At 45.9% G+C, this 17,613-nt stretch overlaps 1 protein-coding gene across 3 annotated transcripts in view; it reads left to right on the top strand.

Moving 5' to 3' along the window:
• Positions 1-16,325, top strand: part of LOC140192977 (solute carrier family 22 member 6-A-like) — a 29,263-nt gene extending 12,938 nt beyond the window's left edge. For 2 of the 3 annotated variants that reach the window (XM_072250443.1, XM_072250442.1), the window contains exons 4-10: positions 1,429-1,597; positions 2,340-2,463; positions 2,987-3,099; positions 8,968-9,182; positions 13,110-13,218; positions 13,656-13,859; positions 16,054-16,325. In XM_072250443.1, the coding sequence (XP_072106544.1) occupies positions 1,429-1,597; positions 2,340-2,463; positions 2,987-3,099; positions 8,968-9,182; positions 13,110-13,218; positions 13,656-13,859; positions 16,054-16,147 (1,028 nt within the window). In that variant the 3' untranslated portion in view covers positions 16,148-16,325. Of the gene's footprint in view, positions 1-1,428; positions 1,598-2,339; positions 2,464-2,986; positions 3,100-8,967; positions 9,183-13,109; positions 13,219-13,655; positions 13,969-16,053 lie in introns of all 3 variants that reach the window. The other variant, XR_011884540.1, reaches the window with a different exon arrangement.
• Positions 16,326-17,613: the final 1,288 nt, after the last annotated feature.

Raw genomic sequence — 17,613 nt, forward strand, 5'->3', positions numbered from 1 at the left:
CCTCATTTGGAATACTGTGTGCAGTTTTGGACCCCCTATCTTAGAAAGGATGTACTGATCTTGGAGAGAGTTCAGAGCAGATTTATGAGGATGATTCCTGGAATGCAGGGGCTAACATATGAGGAGCGTTTGTCGGCTCTTGGACTGTATTCATTAGAGTATAGAAGAATGAGAGGGGATCTCATAGAAACGTTTCGAATGTTGAAAGGGTTGGACACAGTAGATGTGGAAAGGTTGTTTCCCTTGGTGGGTGAGTCGAGGACAAGAGGCCATAGTCTTAGAATTAGAGGGTACCCAGTTAAAACAGAGATGAGGAGAAATTTTTTTAGCCAGAGGGTCGTGGATTTGTGGAATTCATTGCCACATACAGCTGTGGAGGCCCGATCATTGAGGGTGTTTAAGGAGGAGATTGACAGGTATCTAATTAGTCAGGGTATCAAGGGATATGGGGAAAAAGCCAGAAATTGGAACTAGATGGGTGAATACTTTAGCTCATGGGGGAGCTGCGGAGCAGACTCGATGGGCCGAATGGCCTACTTCTGCTCCTTTGTCTTGTGACCTTGTGATAAAGAATCTATATCAGGTTGTTTTGTGACAGCAGTACATTGCAATCTATAAAATATAACAAGTCAACATACGAAAGTCTGAAAAACATTAATAAGTTGTCCAGAAAGAGAGCAAAGTACTGAGGTTGAGCTCATGACTCGACAGACCTTTCAGAAATCTGATAGTGGTGGGCAAGACCCTGTGTGTCTTCAGGCTCCTGTACCTCCTCTCTGATGGTAGCAATCAGAAGAGAGCATGTCCTAGACGGTGAGGGGACTTTATGATGGATGCCATGGTTCTGAGGCATCGCCGTTTGAAGGTGTCCTCGATGCTAGGGAGGCTGGTGCCCATGATGGAGCAGACTGAGTTTAAAATTCTCTGCAAATTTTTCCAATCCTGTGCAGTAGGCCCCCTCCCCCTACCCCTCCCTCCATACCAGACGGTGATGTAACCAGTTAGAATGCGCTCCACTGTGCATCTGTAGAAATTTGCAAGTGTCTTCAAACCCATCAAACCTCTAATGAAATATAACCACTGCAGCAATGTGTTGACACTCAACAACTTGAAAGGGTGGGGAATGTTCTGGCAGCTGACGGGTGGAACTAGGTGAGGGAGGGGTGAAGGGCAGATGGAGGTGGGGGGAGAGTGGGAATAGGGACAGGGGCTGGGAGGTGATAGGTGAGGATAGCAAGGTGGTGCAATTTGATAGGAGAGGAGGGTGGAGTGATACGTAAAGGGGAGGGGTTGAGGATGCCAGATGTCGACAGGGTGGGGAGTAGACCTAGCAGAAAGATTGGCAGGTAAGGAGGGTGGAGGAGGGGAAAGAGGCTCGGACAGACTGCACTTTGATTTACTCGCTGTCTCTCCCCATTTTCCACTTAGACATCGAATGGACTCCAACCCGATTTCGACTTCCTGTTACGATGTGTAGTTCCTTCTGTTTCACGATTGGTCAGGTCTTACTGGCCGGGATTGCCTACGGCATCAAAGATTGGCATTGGATCCAGCTCTCGGTCTCTGTCCCATTCTTCGCCTTCTTCCTTCATTCCTGGTAAACTCCAACGCCACTCGTCTCTTACTTACTCGAATCAAAAGTCACCACTGTTAGTCTGTCATATTTATTTCATTTAGAGCTACTGCAAGGCTCAATTACACCCATGTGACAATTCACCTACTAACTTGGGAGGAAACCAGATCATCCACATGAAACCCACGTGGCACGGGGAGAACGTACAACAGTCCTTACGGGAAGGGGTGGGAATTGAACCTGGGTCGCTGGGACCCAACCACGACTATCTCGGTCCACTGGGAGCGGGGACAAAGGGAAGAGTTTCAGGGGCGATAATGAAAATGGTCAATTAAACAAGGAACAATGGAGTCAGAGCTTTATCAATCCACAGTGAGATTCCACAGAGCACTGATAATCAGAAATCCTGTCTCACTGTGTTCAATTTAAATACTGGAGCCCAATTTCCCACACTCCCTTTAAATACCGGGTCCCCATTTCCCATCCTCTGAGTGAAGAAAATCCCCCTCACATTCTCCTTAAATATATCACCCTTCACCCTTAATCCATGATCCCTGGTTGTGGTCCCACCTAAATAGGCCTGCTGGCATTTACCTTATCTATACCCCTCACAATTTTGCATACCTCTATCAGATCTCCTCTCATTCTCCTACTCTCCAGGAAATAATGTCCTAACCTATTCAGCCTTCCCCTATAACACAAGTCCCGGCAACATCCTGCACGCTTTCAATCAACCTGCAATGAGTTATCATCCTTGCTGTCACAGGTGGCTCTCAGAGTCGGCCCGATGGCTCATCGTGAACGGCAAGGAACACACTGCTCTAAAGCTGCTGAAGAGGGTGGCGAAGATTAACGGTCGGGAGGCAGAAGGGGAGAGACTCACAGTTGAAGTAAGCACCATTCTCAGAAACAGATCATACTGGTGTTCATGATCTGGCACTCCATGCACCTTAACTCCAGCACACAGCCGCTGTTTGATGGCCCGGTAGTGTAGTAGCTTGTGCAACGATTTTCAGAGATGGTGATCCGCGTTTGATTCATGTCGCTGTCTGTGAAGAATCCTCCCTGTAACTCTGCGGGTTTCCTCCGGGAGTTCCAGTTTCCTCCCACATCCCAACGACGTACAGGTGTATTGTGGGTATGTTACGTTGGTGCCAGTTCAGTGAAAGGCATCGTTTGCATCAATGACCAACACAATCGAAGCAAGTGTCGCCACGCTTCCCGTGCCAACATAGCACGCCCACAACTCACTACCCCTAACCCATACTGTCTGTAATGTGTGAAGTAACCGGAGCACCCAGAGAAAACTCCATCCATAGACGCTGCCTGACCTGCAGATTTCCTCCAACACTTTGTGTAGAGCAATGACTATGTTTGCATTTTTTGTTCTGTCTGACACCACGTGTTCCACAGATTCTCAAGGCGAGTGCGGAGAATGACCAGCTCGCTGCCAAGAAACAGAGTGTGTTCGATCTGTTCCGGACACCAATAATGCGACGGATCACCTGTTGTACGATGGTGGTTTGGTGAGTGAACTTCTTTATCCTTGGACCTGGACAGTGACCACAAACACAAGAGATTCTGTAAATGCTGGAAATCCAGAGCAACACACACACAAAATGCTGGGGGAGTTCAGTAGGTCAGACAGCAGCTATGGAGAGGAATAAACAATCCATGTTTCAGGCCGAGACCCTTCATCAGGACTGGAAAGGATTTGGGAAGAAACCAGAATAAGATGGTAGGGGTGTGGAAACTGTAAGAAGCTGGGTTGTGATTGGCAGAAGAGGCAAAGGGCTGAAGAAGAAGGAATCTGATAGGAGAGGAGCGTGGACCACGAGAGAAAGGGAAGGAGGAGGAGTACCAGAGGGAGGAGATGGGTAGGTGAGGAGAAGACAAGGTGTGAGAGGGGAACCAGAGTGGGGAATGGAAAAGACAGAAGGTGGGAGGTGGAGAAAGTACCTTAAAATTGAGAAATCGATTTTTATTGATCGCCTGAGTCTCCAGAGGGTTCCTGTGCTGTGGAAGATGTCCTGCCTCGTACCTGTGCCGAAGACGCCGCGCCCCAGTGGCCTCAATGACTACAGGCCAGTGGCATTGACCTCCCACATCATGAAGACCCTGGAGAGACTTGTTCTGGAGCTGCGCCGGCCTATGGTTAGGCCACACTTAGATCCCTTCGAGTTCGCCTACCAGCCCTAACTAGGAGTTGAAGATGCCATCATCTACCTGCTGAACCATGTCTACGCCCACCTGGACAAGCCAGCGAGCATTGTGAGGGTCATGTTTTTTGATTTCTTCAGTGCGTTCAACACCATCCGCCCTGCTCTGCTGGGGGAGAAGCTGACAGCAATGCAGGTGGATGCTTTCCTGGTGTCATGGATTATTGATTGCCTGACTGGCAGACCACAGTATGTGTGCTTGCAACACTGTGTGTCCGACAGAGTGATCAGCAGCACTGGGGCTCCACAGGGGACTGTCTTGTCTCCCTTTCTCTTCACCATTTACACTTCGGACTTCAACTACTGCACAGAGTCTTGTCATCTTCAGAAGTTTTCTGATGACTCTGCCATAGTTGGATGCATCAGCAAGGGAGATGAGGCTGAGCACAGGGCTACAGTAGGAAACTTTGTCACAAGGTGTGAGCAGAATTATCTGCAGCTTAATGTGAAAAAGACTAAGGAGCTGGTGGTGGACCTGAGGAGGGCTAAGGCACCGGTGACCCCTGTTTGCATCCAGGGGGTCAGTGTGGACATGGTGGAGGATTACAGATACCTGGGGATACGAATTGACAGTAAACTGGACTGGTCAAAAAACACTGAGGCTGTCTACAAGAAGGGTCAGAGCCGTCTCTATTTCCTGAGGAGACTGAGGTCCCTTAACATCTGTCGGACGTTGCTGAGGATGTTCTACGAGTCTGTAGTGGCCAGTGCTATCATGTTTGCTGTTGTGTGCTGGGGCAGCAGCCTGAGGGTAGCAGGCACCAATAGAATCAACAAACTCATTCATAAGGCCAGTGTTGTGGGGATGGAACTGGACTCTCTGACGGTGGTGTCTGAAAAGAGGATGCTGTCCAAGTTGCATGCCATCTTGGACAATATCTCCCATCCACTACATAATGTACTGGTTGGGCACAGGAGTACATTCAGCCAGAGACTCATTCCACTGAGATGCAACACTGAGCGTCATAGAAGTCATTCCTGCCTGTGGCCATCTGTCACGGACCCCGTGACGGGGATAAAGAACCAGCAGAGATGGAAAACACTTTGGAGTCTCATATTGCTATAAACTAATAATATTTATTAGTAACTACGCAATACAGTAATATAAATGTAAATAAATCAAACAGGTTAGCAATGATTATATATAAAAGTAAGTGTGGAATATATATTTGTATGAAAAAAACCAAGCTTCTTTAAGTCTACGGGCAAAAAGATACGGTCTTACAATGTTGAGTAAAGTTCAGTTCCTGGTATTTAGTTGGTGGGGGGGGAGAGAGACAGAGAGAGAGAGAGAGAGAAACAAAAAAAAAAAAGAGAATTGAGTCTCAGGTGAGCTGATGCCGTCGATCTTCTCGTCCTCCTCCGAAATCCTTTACAAGTCCCCGACTGTGACTTTAACCAGGGGGACCGGTTTTCCTGTGGTGGAGCTATCACCCAGGCGAGGGTGGACACATAGACAACTCCCCACCAGTCAGCCCCTTCTCCTCAAACTGGAATAGCAATTTGGATCGATCCGCCTGATCGATCCTCCAAAAACCCACTTTCTCTGTGGGCACAGCAATGCTCATTCAGTGTCCAGATCATGTGTCCTGAGGTCTGTATCATCTGACCTCCTATTTATTTCACCAGGCTGAGCATCACCTGTCATTCAAAGAGTCCCCCCTTCCTTTGTCTGTAAAGGAGTGCACAAGCAGGCAACCTGTCCTTGGAAGTAACATCAACAACCTGCTGAAAATCATAACATCGAGTGTCCATTAATTAACACTGCCTTCGGTCACCATAGCAACCTTCGAGCTGCTCGGTGCTGTCTCCAACTCCAAACTCAGTAAAAATCCAAAGTTACTTCCACTGCTTTAAAGTGACAGTCCACTGTTAATCTTCGTCTCTCTCTCTCTTTTCCAAAAGCAACATATCGGTGGTAAATACCTCTGTCTCTCTCTCCTTTTCAAACAAACCACCAATGATAAATGTCTCTCTCCAAACAGTTAATACGGGCACTCCTGGATCCCCTCACACCATCAAACTTTACAACCCCTCCCATGGAGGGTCAGACACCCTGAGCCAATAGGCTGGTCCTGGACTTATTACCTGCCATAATTTACATATTACTATTTAATTATTTATGGTTTTATACTGCTATGTTCATACTCTATTCAGGGTTGGTGCAACTGTAACGAAAACCAATTTCCCTCGGAATCAATAAAGTATGCCTATGACTATGACTATGCTGTCAGGTTGGAGGCTACCTGTGTTTTTTATATATATATATAGATAGATAGAGAGAGAGAGAGAGAGAGAGAGAGACAGAGAGAGAGACAGAGAGAGAGAGAGAAAGAGAGAATGAATACCACAGTATATAATCAAAATACTATATAGACAGTGAGTTTCTGGTTCAGTCTCAGTGTAGTGTGTTCTGCTGACCTTGCCCGCAGTGTGTTCTTTAGACTCTGGACAAACCTTTCTCCCAAGACATTTGTAGCTGAGAGGTATGGTACAGATGTAATATGTCTTATTCCATTGATGTTCAGGAATAATTGAGACTGTTCTGAAACAATCTGTGGTCCATTGTCACTGACGAAGTTGTCGGGACACCAGTCCTTGAGATGAGGCTTCACGACACATCAACAGTGTGCGAGGCTGTAGTGGAGACTGTTGGGAACACTTCTGGTCACTTTGTAGGCGCATCTACTACTACCACCATCAAATGGTCTGGCAAAATCCACGTGAGTCCTCTGTCAGGACAATGTGGGCAATTCCCAGGGACGGAGAGGTGAGCTCCTGGCATCTTCTGGACATGTTGGCATCCTGAACAGTGCACATCAAGCTGCCCGATATGCTAGTCTATGCCAGGCCACCAAAGCTTCGAGCCAATGCTTTCATTTAGACCATGCCTAGATGACACACATGTAGCTCCATTAAGACTTCAGCTCTCAGCTTGCATGGTACAGTAAGTCTCTATCCCCACACAAGGCAACCCACAGGAAGGGCAAGGTCATCCTGGCTCTGGTAAAAACAGGGCATCTGCGATTTTTACTGCACATTCCAGCCATTGTGGATACCCTGAGAGTGGAGACAGTGTGGGGTCTTCTCTGCTCTCCCTCTGAATCGTCTCTGCCGTTACAGGAACACTTGCAATTTGCATGAGGGAGATTATGTCACGAGAAGTGTCCGCTTTTGTAAATGTTTCAGGTATTTCCTTTTCCGAGGGTAAACAGGACAATCTGTCAGCATTTCCATGGTTAACTGTCCTCGTGAATTTGATCTTGCCCTTCAAGAGACAGAACCCATCTCTGCATCTGTGCTGCTGTTGTTGCCCACAGCATGGAACACCCTTCTGGGGATTGAAAATGGACACCAGTGATTGATGATCAGCAACGAGGGTAAACTCGCTCCCATGCAAGTACTGGTTCAAATGTTCTGCACCTCAAACCAGGCTCAATGCCTCTCTGTCAATCTGTGTGTAATTTCTCTCTGCATCAGTACACTGTAGTGATTTGATCTGTATGAACAGTATGCAAGACAAGCTTTTCACTGGCTCTCGGTAACAAGTTTCAAATACACATGCACACAGGGTGAAGCTGTACCAGAGCTGTGTTCTGTCCACACTCTTGTACGGGTCATAACGCTGGCGCACGACAGAGAGTGACCCTGTCAGGTTGTCGTCATTCCACACCACGAGCCTCCAGAAGAACCTCTGTATTTTCAGCCTAGAAAGATCTCCAACCACGCTCTACTCCTTCAGCCTCACCAAGAGGAGGGTGAGAAGTTGAGAGGGTGGGTAGTTTCAAGTTCCTCAGTAAACTCATCACCGAAGATCTCCCCTGGACTGTACACACTGGCTGTGTGGCAGAAAAAAGCACAACAGCATCTCTTCCACCTCAGGTCTCTGAAGAAGTTCAGCATGAGCCTCCCAATCCTCAAGAGGTCCCACAGGGGCACCATCGAGAGCATCCTGACTGGCTGTTTCACCGCCTGGTGTGGAAACTGCACCAACCTTGATCGCTGGGCACTGCAGAGTGTGGTACAGATAGTTCAGCTCATCTGTGGATGTGAACCTCCCTCCATTGAGGACATTTATAACAGCAGGTGCATAAAGAAGGGCTGAAAGATCATCGAGGATACAAGTTACTCCAACCATAAACTGTTTCAGCTGCTTCCGTCTGGCAAACGCTACCACAGCATTAAAGCCAGGACCAACAGGCTACGGGACAGCTTCTTTCTACAAGCCAATAGATTTATAAATTCATATGTCTGTATAAAGGCAACAGTACCTTCATTTCCTGCGGAGCATGAAGAAAGCTCACCTCTGTCCCGGGATACTGACGGACTTTTACCGCTCTACCATTGAGAGCATACTCACCAACTGCATCTCAGTGTGGTATGGCAATTGTCCCGTATCGGACCGCAAAGCACTCCAGCGTGTGGTGAAAACTGTCCAGCAGATTATCGGCACCCAATTTCCCACCATTGAGAACATCTACCATAAACGCTGCCTGGGCAGGGCGAAAAGCATTATCAGGGATGCATCTCACCCTAACTATGGACTTTTTGCTCTCCTCTCATCTGGTAGGTGCTACAGGAGCCTCTGCTCCCGCACCAGCAGGCACAGGAAGAGCATCTTCCCTGAGGCTGTGACACTGCTGAACCTCTCATCACAGCGCTAAGCAGTATTGCATCCGTATTATACTGTCTCAGTACTTGTATATTTGTGTGCTGTAGCACTTTTTTTATTCGCCGTTATTTTGTACATAACACTATTCTTTGCATTTTTGGTCAGATGCCAAATGCATTTCATTGGCTTTGTATCTGTATTCGGCACAATGACAATAAAGTTGAATCTAACCTAATCTAATCTAATATTGCGATAGAGCCACAATATAAGGGTTTTTACTCCCTCATGTTGTGGGATGGATATAAGTTTTAAATAAATTCCAAATTCTAATTTCCAATCACATTAAAATCCTTCCCCCTCGTATTACCCATTTCCACTCTGGGAAAAATTTCCTGGCTGTCCACTTGATCTATGCCTCTTATCATCTTGAACACGTCTATCAAGTCACCTCTCATCCTCCTAAAGAGAAAAGCCCGAGCTCACTCAACCTATCCTCATAAGACACGCTCTCTAATCAGACAGCATCCTGGTAACTTTCCACTCTGCACATTCTGTGTGAACAGGTTTTCAACGAGCTTCGCCTATTATGGGCTGTCAATCGACCTGCAAGGGTTCGGAGTTGACATCTACCTCATCCAGCTCATCTTTGGAGCCGTAGACATTCCGGCGAAGATCGTGGCCTACCTGACACTGAGCCTGATCGGGAGAAGATTCACACAGGTCACCTCCCTTACCCTGGCAGGGTCCACAGTACTGGCAAACGCCATTATTCCAAAAGGTAGGAGTTTGCCAGTGGAGTCCTAATGTCCTGAGATCTCTCAACAGGATGTTTGCGCTTGTGGCAATCCAGATGCAGAGGTCTCCACTGGTAACTGAATATTTCTTTATCAATCTCCAATCAAGGGAAATTTCCAGCCAAGGTAGTGCCGAGCTCCAGTCTCCATCGAGATTGTGGCTCTGAATTAGTTGTTCTTTTACTTTTGTAGGGATGGCTTTGATCTGTAGTGATCAATAAATCATCGTTTGGAATCAAACAACCTTGCCCGGTGTTTCAGGGATGGATGTGTCTTCACCTGTGCCGCAACCACCGGCCCCTGGCACTCCTCCTCTGCCACCTGTCCCACACCCCTCCCGTGGCACATCACCCTTTTTCCAACTTTCCCGAGGTACGAGACAAGGATGTCCTTTAAGTCCTCTGTTATTTAACTTGATGTTGGAACCCTTGGCTATTGCACTTTGTGAAGCTAAAAATATTCAAGGGATTTCTATAAATGGGACTATTCATAAGATCTCCCTTTATGCGGATGATCTTTTGGTTGATGTTTCGAATCCCGAAGAATCTATTCCTAGCTTATTGAAACTATTAAATGAATTTGGATTATTTTCAGGATATAACTTAAACCTGCATAAAAGTGAATTATTTCCTTTAAATGAATCCGCTTCTATATGTGATGACATTCCTCTAAAAGTTAAGGATTCTTTTAAATATTTAGGTATTATCATCACTAAAAATTATGGAGACCTTTATAGAGCTAATTTAGTTCCCTTAATGCATTTTATGAAGCAATTTTGTTCTGGATGGAATTCACTTACACTTTCCTAGGTAGATCGAACTCATGCAGTTAAAATGATGATTTTACCAAAATTTTTATATGTATTTCAAAACATTCCTATTTTTCTAACTAAGAAGTTTTTTGATCAGGTTGACTCTATTATTTCATCTTTTGTTTGGAATAATAAAAGACCAAGAATTGGAAAATGTCATTTACAAAAATTAAAAAAGGATGGAGGTCTTACTTTGCCTAATTTAAGAATGTATTATTGGGCGGTTAGTATACGTTATGCATGTTCTTGGTTATATTGGACCCATAAAAAGGAACGACCATCTTGGGTTGATTTGGAATTGAAAATTGTGAAACAATTTCATTTAACTTCATTATTAGGAGCTCCTTTACCTGTACAATTAGCCAAAATTTCTATTCTAAATATAAATCCTATGATTAATCAATCATTACGAATCTGGTACCAGTTTCGTAGGTTTTTTAATCTTAAAAAATTTAACCCTTTTAGTTTAATTTATCGAAACTATTTATTTAAAACTTCACTTAGTGATCCTACCTTTTCTCTTTGGAGGAATAAAAGAATTTTTTCCTTTATGGACTTGTTTCAAGAAGGTCGATTGATGTCCTTTGAGAAATTAGTAACTAAACTCCCTCATAGTCAAAATTTTCGCAATACCTTCAGGTCAGACATTTCTTACAAGAATATTTAAGTAATTTTCCATATATACAAGACTCTGACCTGTTAGACATTATTTTAAAAATGAACCCTTTAGTGAAAGGTTTTATTGGGAAAATTTATAATTTACTATTACAACAGGATAATTATCCTTTACTTAAGATTAAGCAAGATTGGGAAAGAGAGCTTAATATGACCTTGATAACAGAGGATTGGTTGCAAATTTTGAAGCTGGTTAACTCTTCTTCGATTTGTGCCAGTCATTTTCTAATTCAATTTAAAATTGTACATCGTTATTATTTGACAAAGGAGAGATTGTCTAAAATATTTCCTAATATAAATCGTCAGTGTGATAGATGCAAAACTGAGATAGCTACATTGACACATATGTTTTGGTCGTGTTCTGTATTGCAACAATTTTGGAAATCTATTTTTTCTACAATTTCTAAAGCTTTAAAAATCAATTTACAACCTAATAAATTGACAGTTTTGTTTGCTATAATTCCTCAACATATTCACGGTATTTCTATATCTGGCCAATACATTTGTCACATTATTGGCTAGAAGGGCTATTTCATTAAAATGGAAAGATGCCTCTGCTCCCACTTTGATACAATGGTTCTCTCAGGTGATAACCATATAACCATATAACAATTACAGCACGGAAACAGGCCATCTTGGCCCTTCTAGTCCGTGCCAAACTCTTACTCTCACCTAGTCCCACCGACCTGTACTCAGCCCATAACCCTCCATTCCTTTCCTGTCCATATATCTATCCAATTTAACTTTAAACGACAATATCGAACCTGCCTCAACAACTTCTGCTGGAAGCTTGTTCCACACAGCTGCCACTCTCTGAGTAAAGAAGTTCCCCCTCATGTTATCCCTAAACTTTTGCCCTTTAACTTTTCTCCTCTGTCCTCTCTCATTAACAAGGCATTCTTTTCCACAGACCTGCTACTCACTGGATGTTTTTTGTTTTTTACACCATTCTCCGTAAAGTCTAGAGATGTTATGTCTTAGTTTGGAAAAAATTAGAAGTCAAACTTTTGATCCTAAATTTGACTTTGAGAAAAGGTGGGGTTCTTTTGCCCATTATTATCATTTGACTTGAGTTAATAAAGATGGTCCTTTTCTGATGCTTGGGTAAATGAATTTTGTTAGCGGTTTGACATTTTTTATATGGCAGCTTGTACGGAGCATAGCTCCGGGTTTGTGCTCCAAATGGGGGTTTTTCCCCTTTTTTTTAGTTATTAAGGGTTTTCTCTGTTTTAATTAGTAGGGGTTCATTTTTTTTCTTTCCTTTTTTCCATAAAAAAAAGCTTTAATACTTTGTTTTTTTATTATTATTGATATACTGTTCAGCCTGGTTGATAGTTTAACTCTTACTCTACATATGGATATGTTGTCTTGATTATTTTGATGTATTTTTTCTGTTGCTGATTTTCAATAATAATTAATAAAAAGATTTAAAAAGAAAAGACAAATACAGTACAGTACTGTGCCAAAATCTTATGCCCAAGAATTTTGCACAGTACTATATGTGCAACTATTTAATAAGTCCCCTAGAGTTTACGTTTGTATGATTCTGGAAAGGTCTGGAAGCTTCTCCTGGTGTTGTGTAATTTGAATATGGGGCTTCTGATTGGCTGACTTATCTGCAAATCAGAATGGAATGTTTCTGATCGATGTGTATAAAAAAGCTGACCACGAGGCAGCGGTCTCTTCTCTTTCTTTCTTTTGCCTCTCCCTCTGGACCTCTACCACCATCCGTTTTCAGCTCTCCTTGTTCTATTAACACTTCATAGAACAGCCGTGAAGCAACACATTTTGTGTCCTATTCCTGACTTCCGAAAGAACCTTGGATTAAAAAACATCAGAATCCAGAGGAGGTTCATAAGGATGATGCTAGGAGTGAAGGGGTTAACATATGAGGAGCGTTTGGCAGCTTTGGGCCTGTACTCACTGGAATTTAGAAGAATGCAAAGGGATTTCATTGAAACCTACCGAATATTGAAAGGACTAAATACGGTGGTGGTGGAGCGAATGTTTCCTATGATGGGAATATCCTGAACTAGAGGGTTCAGCCTCACAACTGAGGGGTAACCTTTTAGAACAGAGGGAAGGTGGAATTATTTTTAGCCAAAGAGCAGTTAACCTGTGCAATGCTCTGCCACAGACTGCGGCGAATGCCAGGTCTGTGGGCATATTTAAGACTGAAGTTGGTAGTTTCCTAATTGGTCAGAGCATCAAAGGAAATGGTGTTTGGGATTGAGTGGAATCCGGGATCAGCCATGATGAAATAGCAGAGAGAGACTCGGTGGGCTGAATAGCCTAATTCTGATCCTAAGTCTTATGGTCTTACACTGACTGCTTCTCTGTCTGTTTTAAGAGTTTCGGTGCCTTAAGTGAGGCTCCTCCCATTTGAAAGGCGAGTAACCGCCTGCCACCTCTGTTCCCCTTGCAGACTTGCAGACTGTCCGAACCTCGCTCGCTGCCTTTGGCAAGGGATGTCTGGCAGCCGCCTTCACCTGCTGCTACCTTTATGCCAGTGAACTTTACCCAACAGTGGTCCGGTGAGTACCACAGACACTCTGCGGCTGGAACTGAACTCACGTCCCGGTTGGGGTGGGCCCCCGACGACCATCCGGAGGGCTGCAGTCAAACATAATTTTAATTTAGAGATACAGGCCATTCCGGCCCAATGAGCCCTTGCTGACCAGTAACACCCACGAGACCAATTGACCTACTAGCCCAAAGATCTTTAGAATGTGGGAGGAAACTGTAGCACCCGGAGAAAAACCACTTGGCCAGCGGGGGAGTGGACACACTCCTTACAGACAGTGGGCATTGTGAAGTCTATTGTCTAGTGACGGCAGGACAGTGCACGACAGAAATGTCTAGAAGTTACAAAGTTCCAAAAACTGACTCTCCCTTTTTCACTTTAGAGCAGGGGTTCCCAACCTGGGATCCATGGATAACTCGTTCTGTTTCTCTGTGTCTCCTCCAACAGGCAGACGGGAATTGGGCTCATAGCTACCATGGCCCGGATGGGTGCAATGGTGGCACCCATCGTAAGAATGAGTGGCGATTACATCCCCTTTTTGCCATCTACGATATATGGCGGAGTGGCTGTAATAGCAGGATTAACTGCCTTCTTCCTTCTGGAGACACGGAACATCCCGTTACCGGAAACGATCGAAGATGTAGAGAACAGGTTTCTATCTGTCGCATGTTGACTGGGGTTCCCAAAACACCAAGGCCAACAGAAACGGTGCATTTCTGGGTCTCCGCTCGGTGGGAGAGACGTGATAGAGCCGAAGAAGGTACAAGAGAGATTCACCAAGATATTCCCTGGAATGGAGAGGTTTAGTGTGATGAGAGACTGGATAGGGTGCAGGGGAGATGCACCATGATATTCCCTGGGGTGGAGAGGTTTAGTGTGATGAGAGACTGGATAGGGTGCAGGGGAGATGCACCATGATACTCCCTGGGGTGGAGAGGTTTAGTGTGATGAGAGACTGGATAGGGTGCAGGGGAGATGCACCATGATATTTCCTGGGGTGGAGAGGTTTAGTGTGATGAGAGACTGGATAGGGTGCAGGGGAGATGCACCATGATATTTCCTGGGGTGGAGAGGTTTAGTGTGATGAGAGACTGGATAGGGTGCAGGGGAGATGCACCATGATATTTCCTGGGGTGGAGAGGTTTAGTGTGATGAGAGACTGGATAGGGTGCAGGGGAGATGCACCATGATATTTCCTGGGGTGGAGAGGTTTAGTGTGATGAGAGACTGGATAGGGTGCAGGGGAGATGCACCATGATATTCCCTGGGGTGGAGAGGTTTAGTGTGATGAGAGACTGGATAGGGTGCAGGGGAGATGCACCATGATATTCCCTGGGGTGGAGAGGTTTAGTGTGATGAGAGACTGGATAGGGTGCAGGGGAGATGCACCATGATATTTCCTGGGGTGGAGAGGTTTAGTGTGATGAGAGACTGGATAGGGTGCAGGGGAGATGCACCATGATATTTCCTGGGGTGGAGAGGTTTAGTGTGATGAGAGACTGGATAGGGTGCAGGGGAGATGCACCATGATATTTCCTGGGGTGGAGAGGTTTAGTGTGATGAGAGACTGGATAGGGTGCAGGGGAGATGCACCATGATATTCCCTGGGGTGGAGAGGTTTAGTATGATGAGAGACTGGATAGGGTGCAGGGGAGATGCACCATGATACTCCCTGGGGTGGAGAGGTTTAGTGTGATGAGAGACTGGATAGGGTGCAGGGGAGATGCACCATGATATTCCCTGGGGTGGAGAGGTTTAGTATGATGAGAGACTGGATAGGGTGCAGGGGAGATGCACCATGATACTCCCTGGGGTGGAGAGGTTTAGTGTGATGAGAGACTGGATAGGGTGCAGGGGAGATGCACCATGATATTTCCTGGGGTGGAGAGGTTTAGTGTGATGAGAGACTGGATAGGGTGCAGGGGAGATGCACCATGATATTCCCTGGGGTGGAGAGGTTTAGTGTGATGAGAGACTGGATAGGGTGCAGGGGAGATGCACCATGATATTCCCTGGGGTGGAGAGGTTTAGTGTGATGAGAGACTGGATAGGGTGCAGGGGAGATGCACCATGATATTCCCTGGGGTGGAGAGGTTTAGTGTGATGAGAGACTGGAGAGAGTGCAGGGGAGATGCACCATGATATTCCCTGGGGTGGAGAGGTTTAGTGTGATGAGAGACTGGATAGGGTGCAGGGGAGATGCACCATGATATTCCCTGGGGTGGAGAGGTTTAGTGTGATGAGAGACTGGATAGGGTGCAGGGGAGATGCACCATGATATTCCCTGGGGTGGAGAGGTTTAGTATGATGAGAGACTGGATAGGGTGCAGGGGAGATGCACCATGATATTTTCTGGGATGGAGAGGTTTAGTTATGATGAGAGACTAGAGAGGGTAAAAGAGGGATTCACCAAGATACTCCCTGGGATGAAGAGGTTTAGTGTGATGAGAGACTGGATAGGGTGCAGGGGAGATGCACCATGATATTTTCTGGGATGGAGAGGTTTAGTTATGATGAGAAACCAGAGAGGGCACAAGATGGATTCACCAAGGTATTCTCTGGGATGAAGAAGTTCAGTTATGAGGAGAGAACAGTCAAGGGGGCAGGGAATTGGTGTATTTATACCAAAAATGCAACCAAGAACAAAATAGTTCATTGTCCAATCAGAAATCTGATGATGGAAGGGAAGGAGCTGTTCCTACAACATTGAGTGTGGTTCTTCAGACTCCGGTACCTCCGCCCTGATGGTAGCAGTGAGAAGAGGCCATGTCCTGGGTGATGGGGGACCTTCATGATGGATGAGAGATGTGATAGTTGTAATCAGCAGAGTATTTTTTCTGTTTAGAGCCAAGAAGAATTCTAAAAGGGTCAGCAAATTACGTAATGAAGATGTCCCACTGCAGGAAGCTCAAGAGTCGCTCATGAAACAGAGGGTTTAAACAAACCCGACGTCCCATCCAGACACCATCGCACCCTGTGGCTATCTGAAGGCAGGTCGGCCATGATGGTATTGACAGGACAGGCCGGATGGGCCAAATGGACAGTTCCTCCCGTTTCTGATGTTGTGATATGGATGGGCACAGAGATTTTCTCACAAAGCAATCAATAAAGTGAACAGAAACTCTAATTTCTCTGAAGCTCTAAAACTCTCTCCTTTTAAATTCCTCCCGCTGGTCTAACTCGCTGACATTCACACACTTGCGCAGTCGTGCCTCGATCAAAACACCTATGAAGGGGAATGAACAGTCAATGTTTTGGGGTGAGAGTCCTGAGGAAACACTGACTCTTTATTCCTTTCCACTGGTGTTCCCTGTCCTGCTGAATTCCTCCAGCATTTTGTGCGCTACACCACAGAAGGCATCCCGTTCGGATCCACCACGGCTCGGTACGGGAACGGCTCTGCCCGTGACCGCGAGAAACCCCAGAGTTGCGGACACAGCTCAGCACATCACAGGGACCAGCCTCCCCTCCGTGGAGTCTGTCTACGTCTACACCTCCCTCCGCCTTGGTATAAAGCAGCCGACATAATCACCCTCCCCAGACATTCCCTCTTCTCCCCCCTCCCGTCGGACAGAAGATACAAAAGCCTTAAGTCACATCCCACCAGGCTCAAGGACATCGTGTGCACGACTGTGCGTCTGTTCAGGTTTGTCAGCACGGGGTATGATCAATGTGCGTTTGAGCGAGTGTGTGTGAGAGAGACACCTGGGCGTTGGGTCCCCAGTGAGGAACAGCAGGCCAGGAGTCCGAGATACATGGAAATGGCAGCTCAGGCAGTAGCAATTGACCTGGGGTATGGGGCGGTGAACTGCTGATAATCTCTGACAGACGCTCGGGCGTTGAGCTCAGGCTCACCGGAGCGTGATACGTTTCTGGATAAGAAGGAAATCGAAGAATACATGAGGTGGTATGGAGAGGACGTTGAGGTAAAAGGCCAGTCGGAATCTGGAAGAACACCGGTACAGAATTGAGGGTCTGAATCTACTCTTAAAGCTGCTGTTTCTTACGAGCCCTCCATTGGTTGGGGTCAGGGGTCAGCGTGGATGATGCATCCTAACCAGGGCAGTGCGATATGCAGAGAAAGATCTTTCTCATGTAGCAGGCCTCCCCCTCTCCACGCAGAGGCCAATTCGGTTTGGCACTAGCAGTGCCACAGGAGTTGCCAGTCAGCGTTGAACTCAATCTGGGACTGCTTTAAGGATTCCGGTTTCGGATTTTTCTCCCGGAGTTTACTCCTGAAGCCTCGCCAGCGGAAGCTTGAGATTAAAGGTTTCAAAGGTACATTAAATGTCAGAGAAATGTATACAATATACATCCTGAAATGCTTTTTCTTCGCAAACATCCACGAAAACAGAGGGGTGCCTCCAAAGAATGAACGACAGTTAAATATTAGAACGCCAAAGTC

Source organism: Mobula birostris, unplaced genomic scaffold, assembly GCF_030028105.1.
Source record: "Mobula birostris isolate sMobBir1 unplaced genomic scaffold, sMobBir1.hap1 scaffold_3271, whole genome shotgun sequence".
NCBI lineage: Eukaryota > Metazoa > Chordata > Chondrichthyes > Myliobatiformes > Myliobatidae > Mobula > Mobula birostris.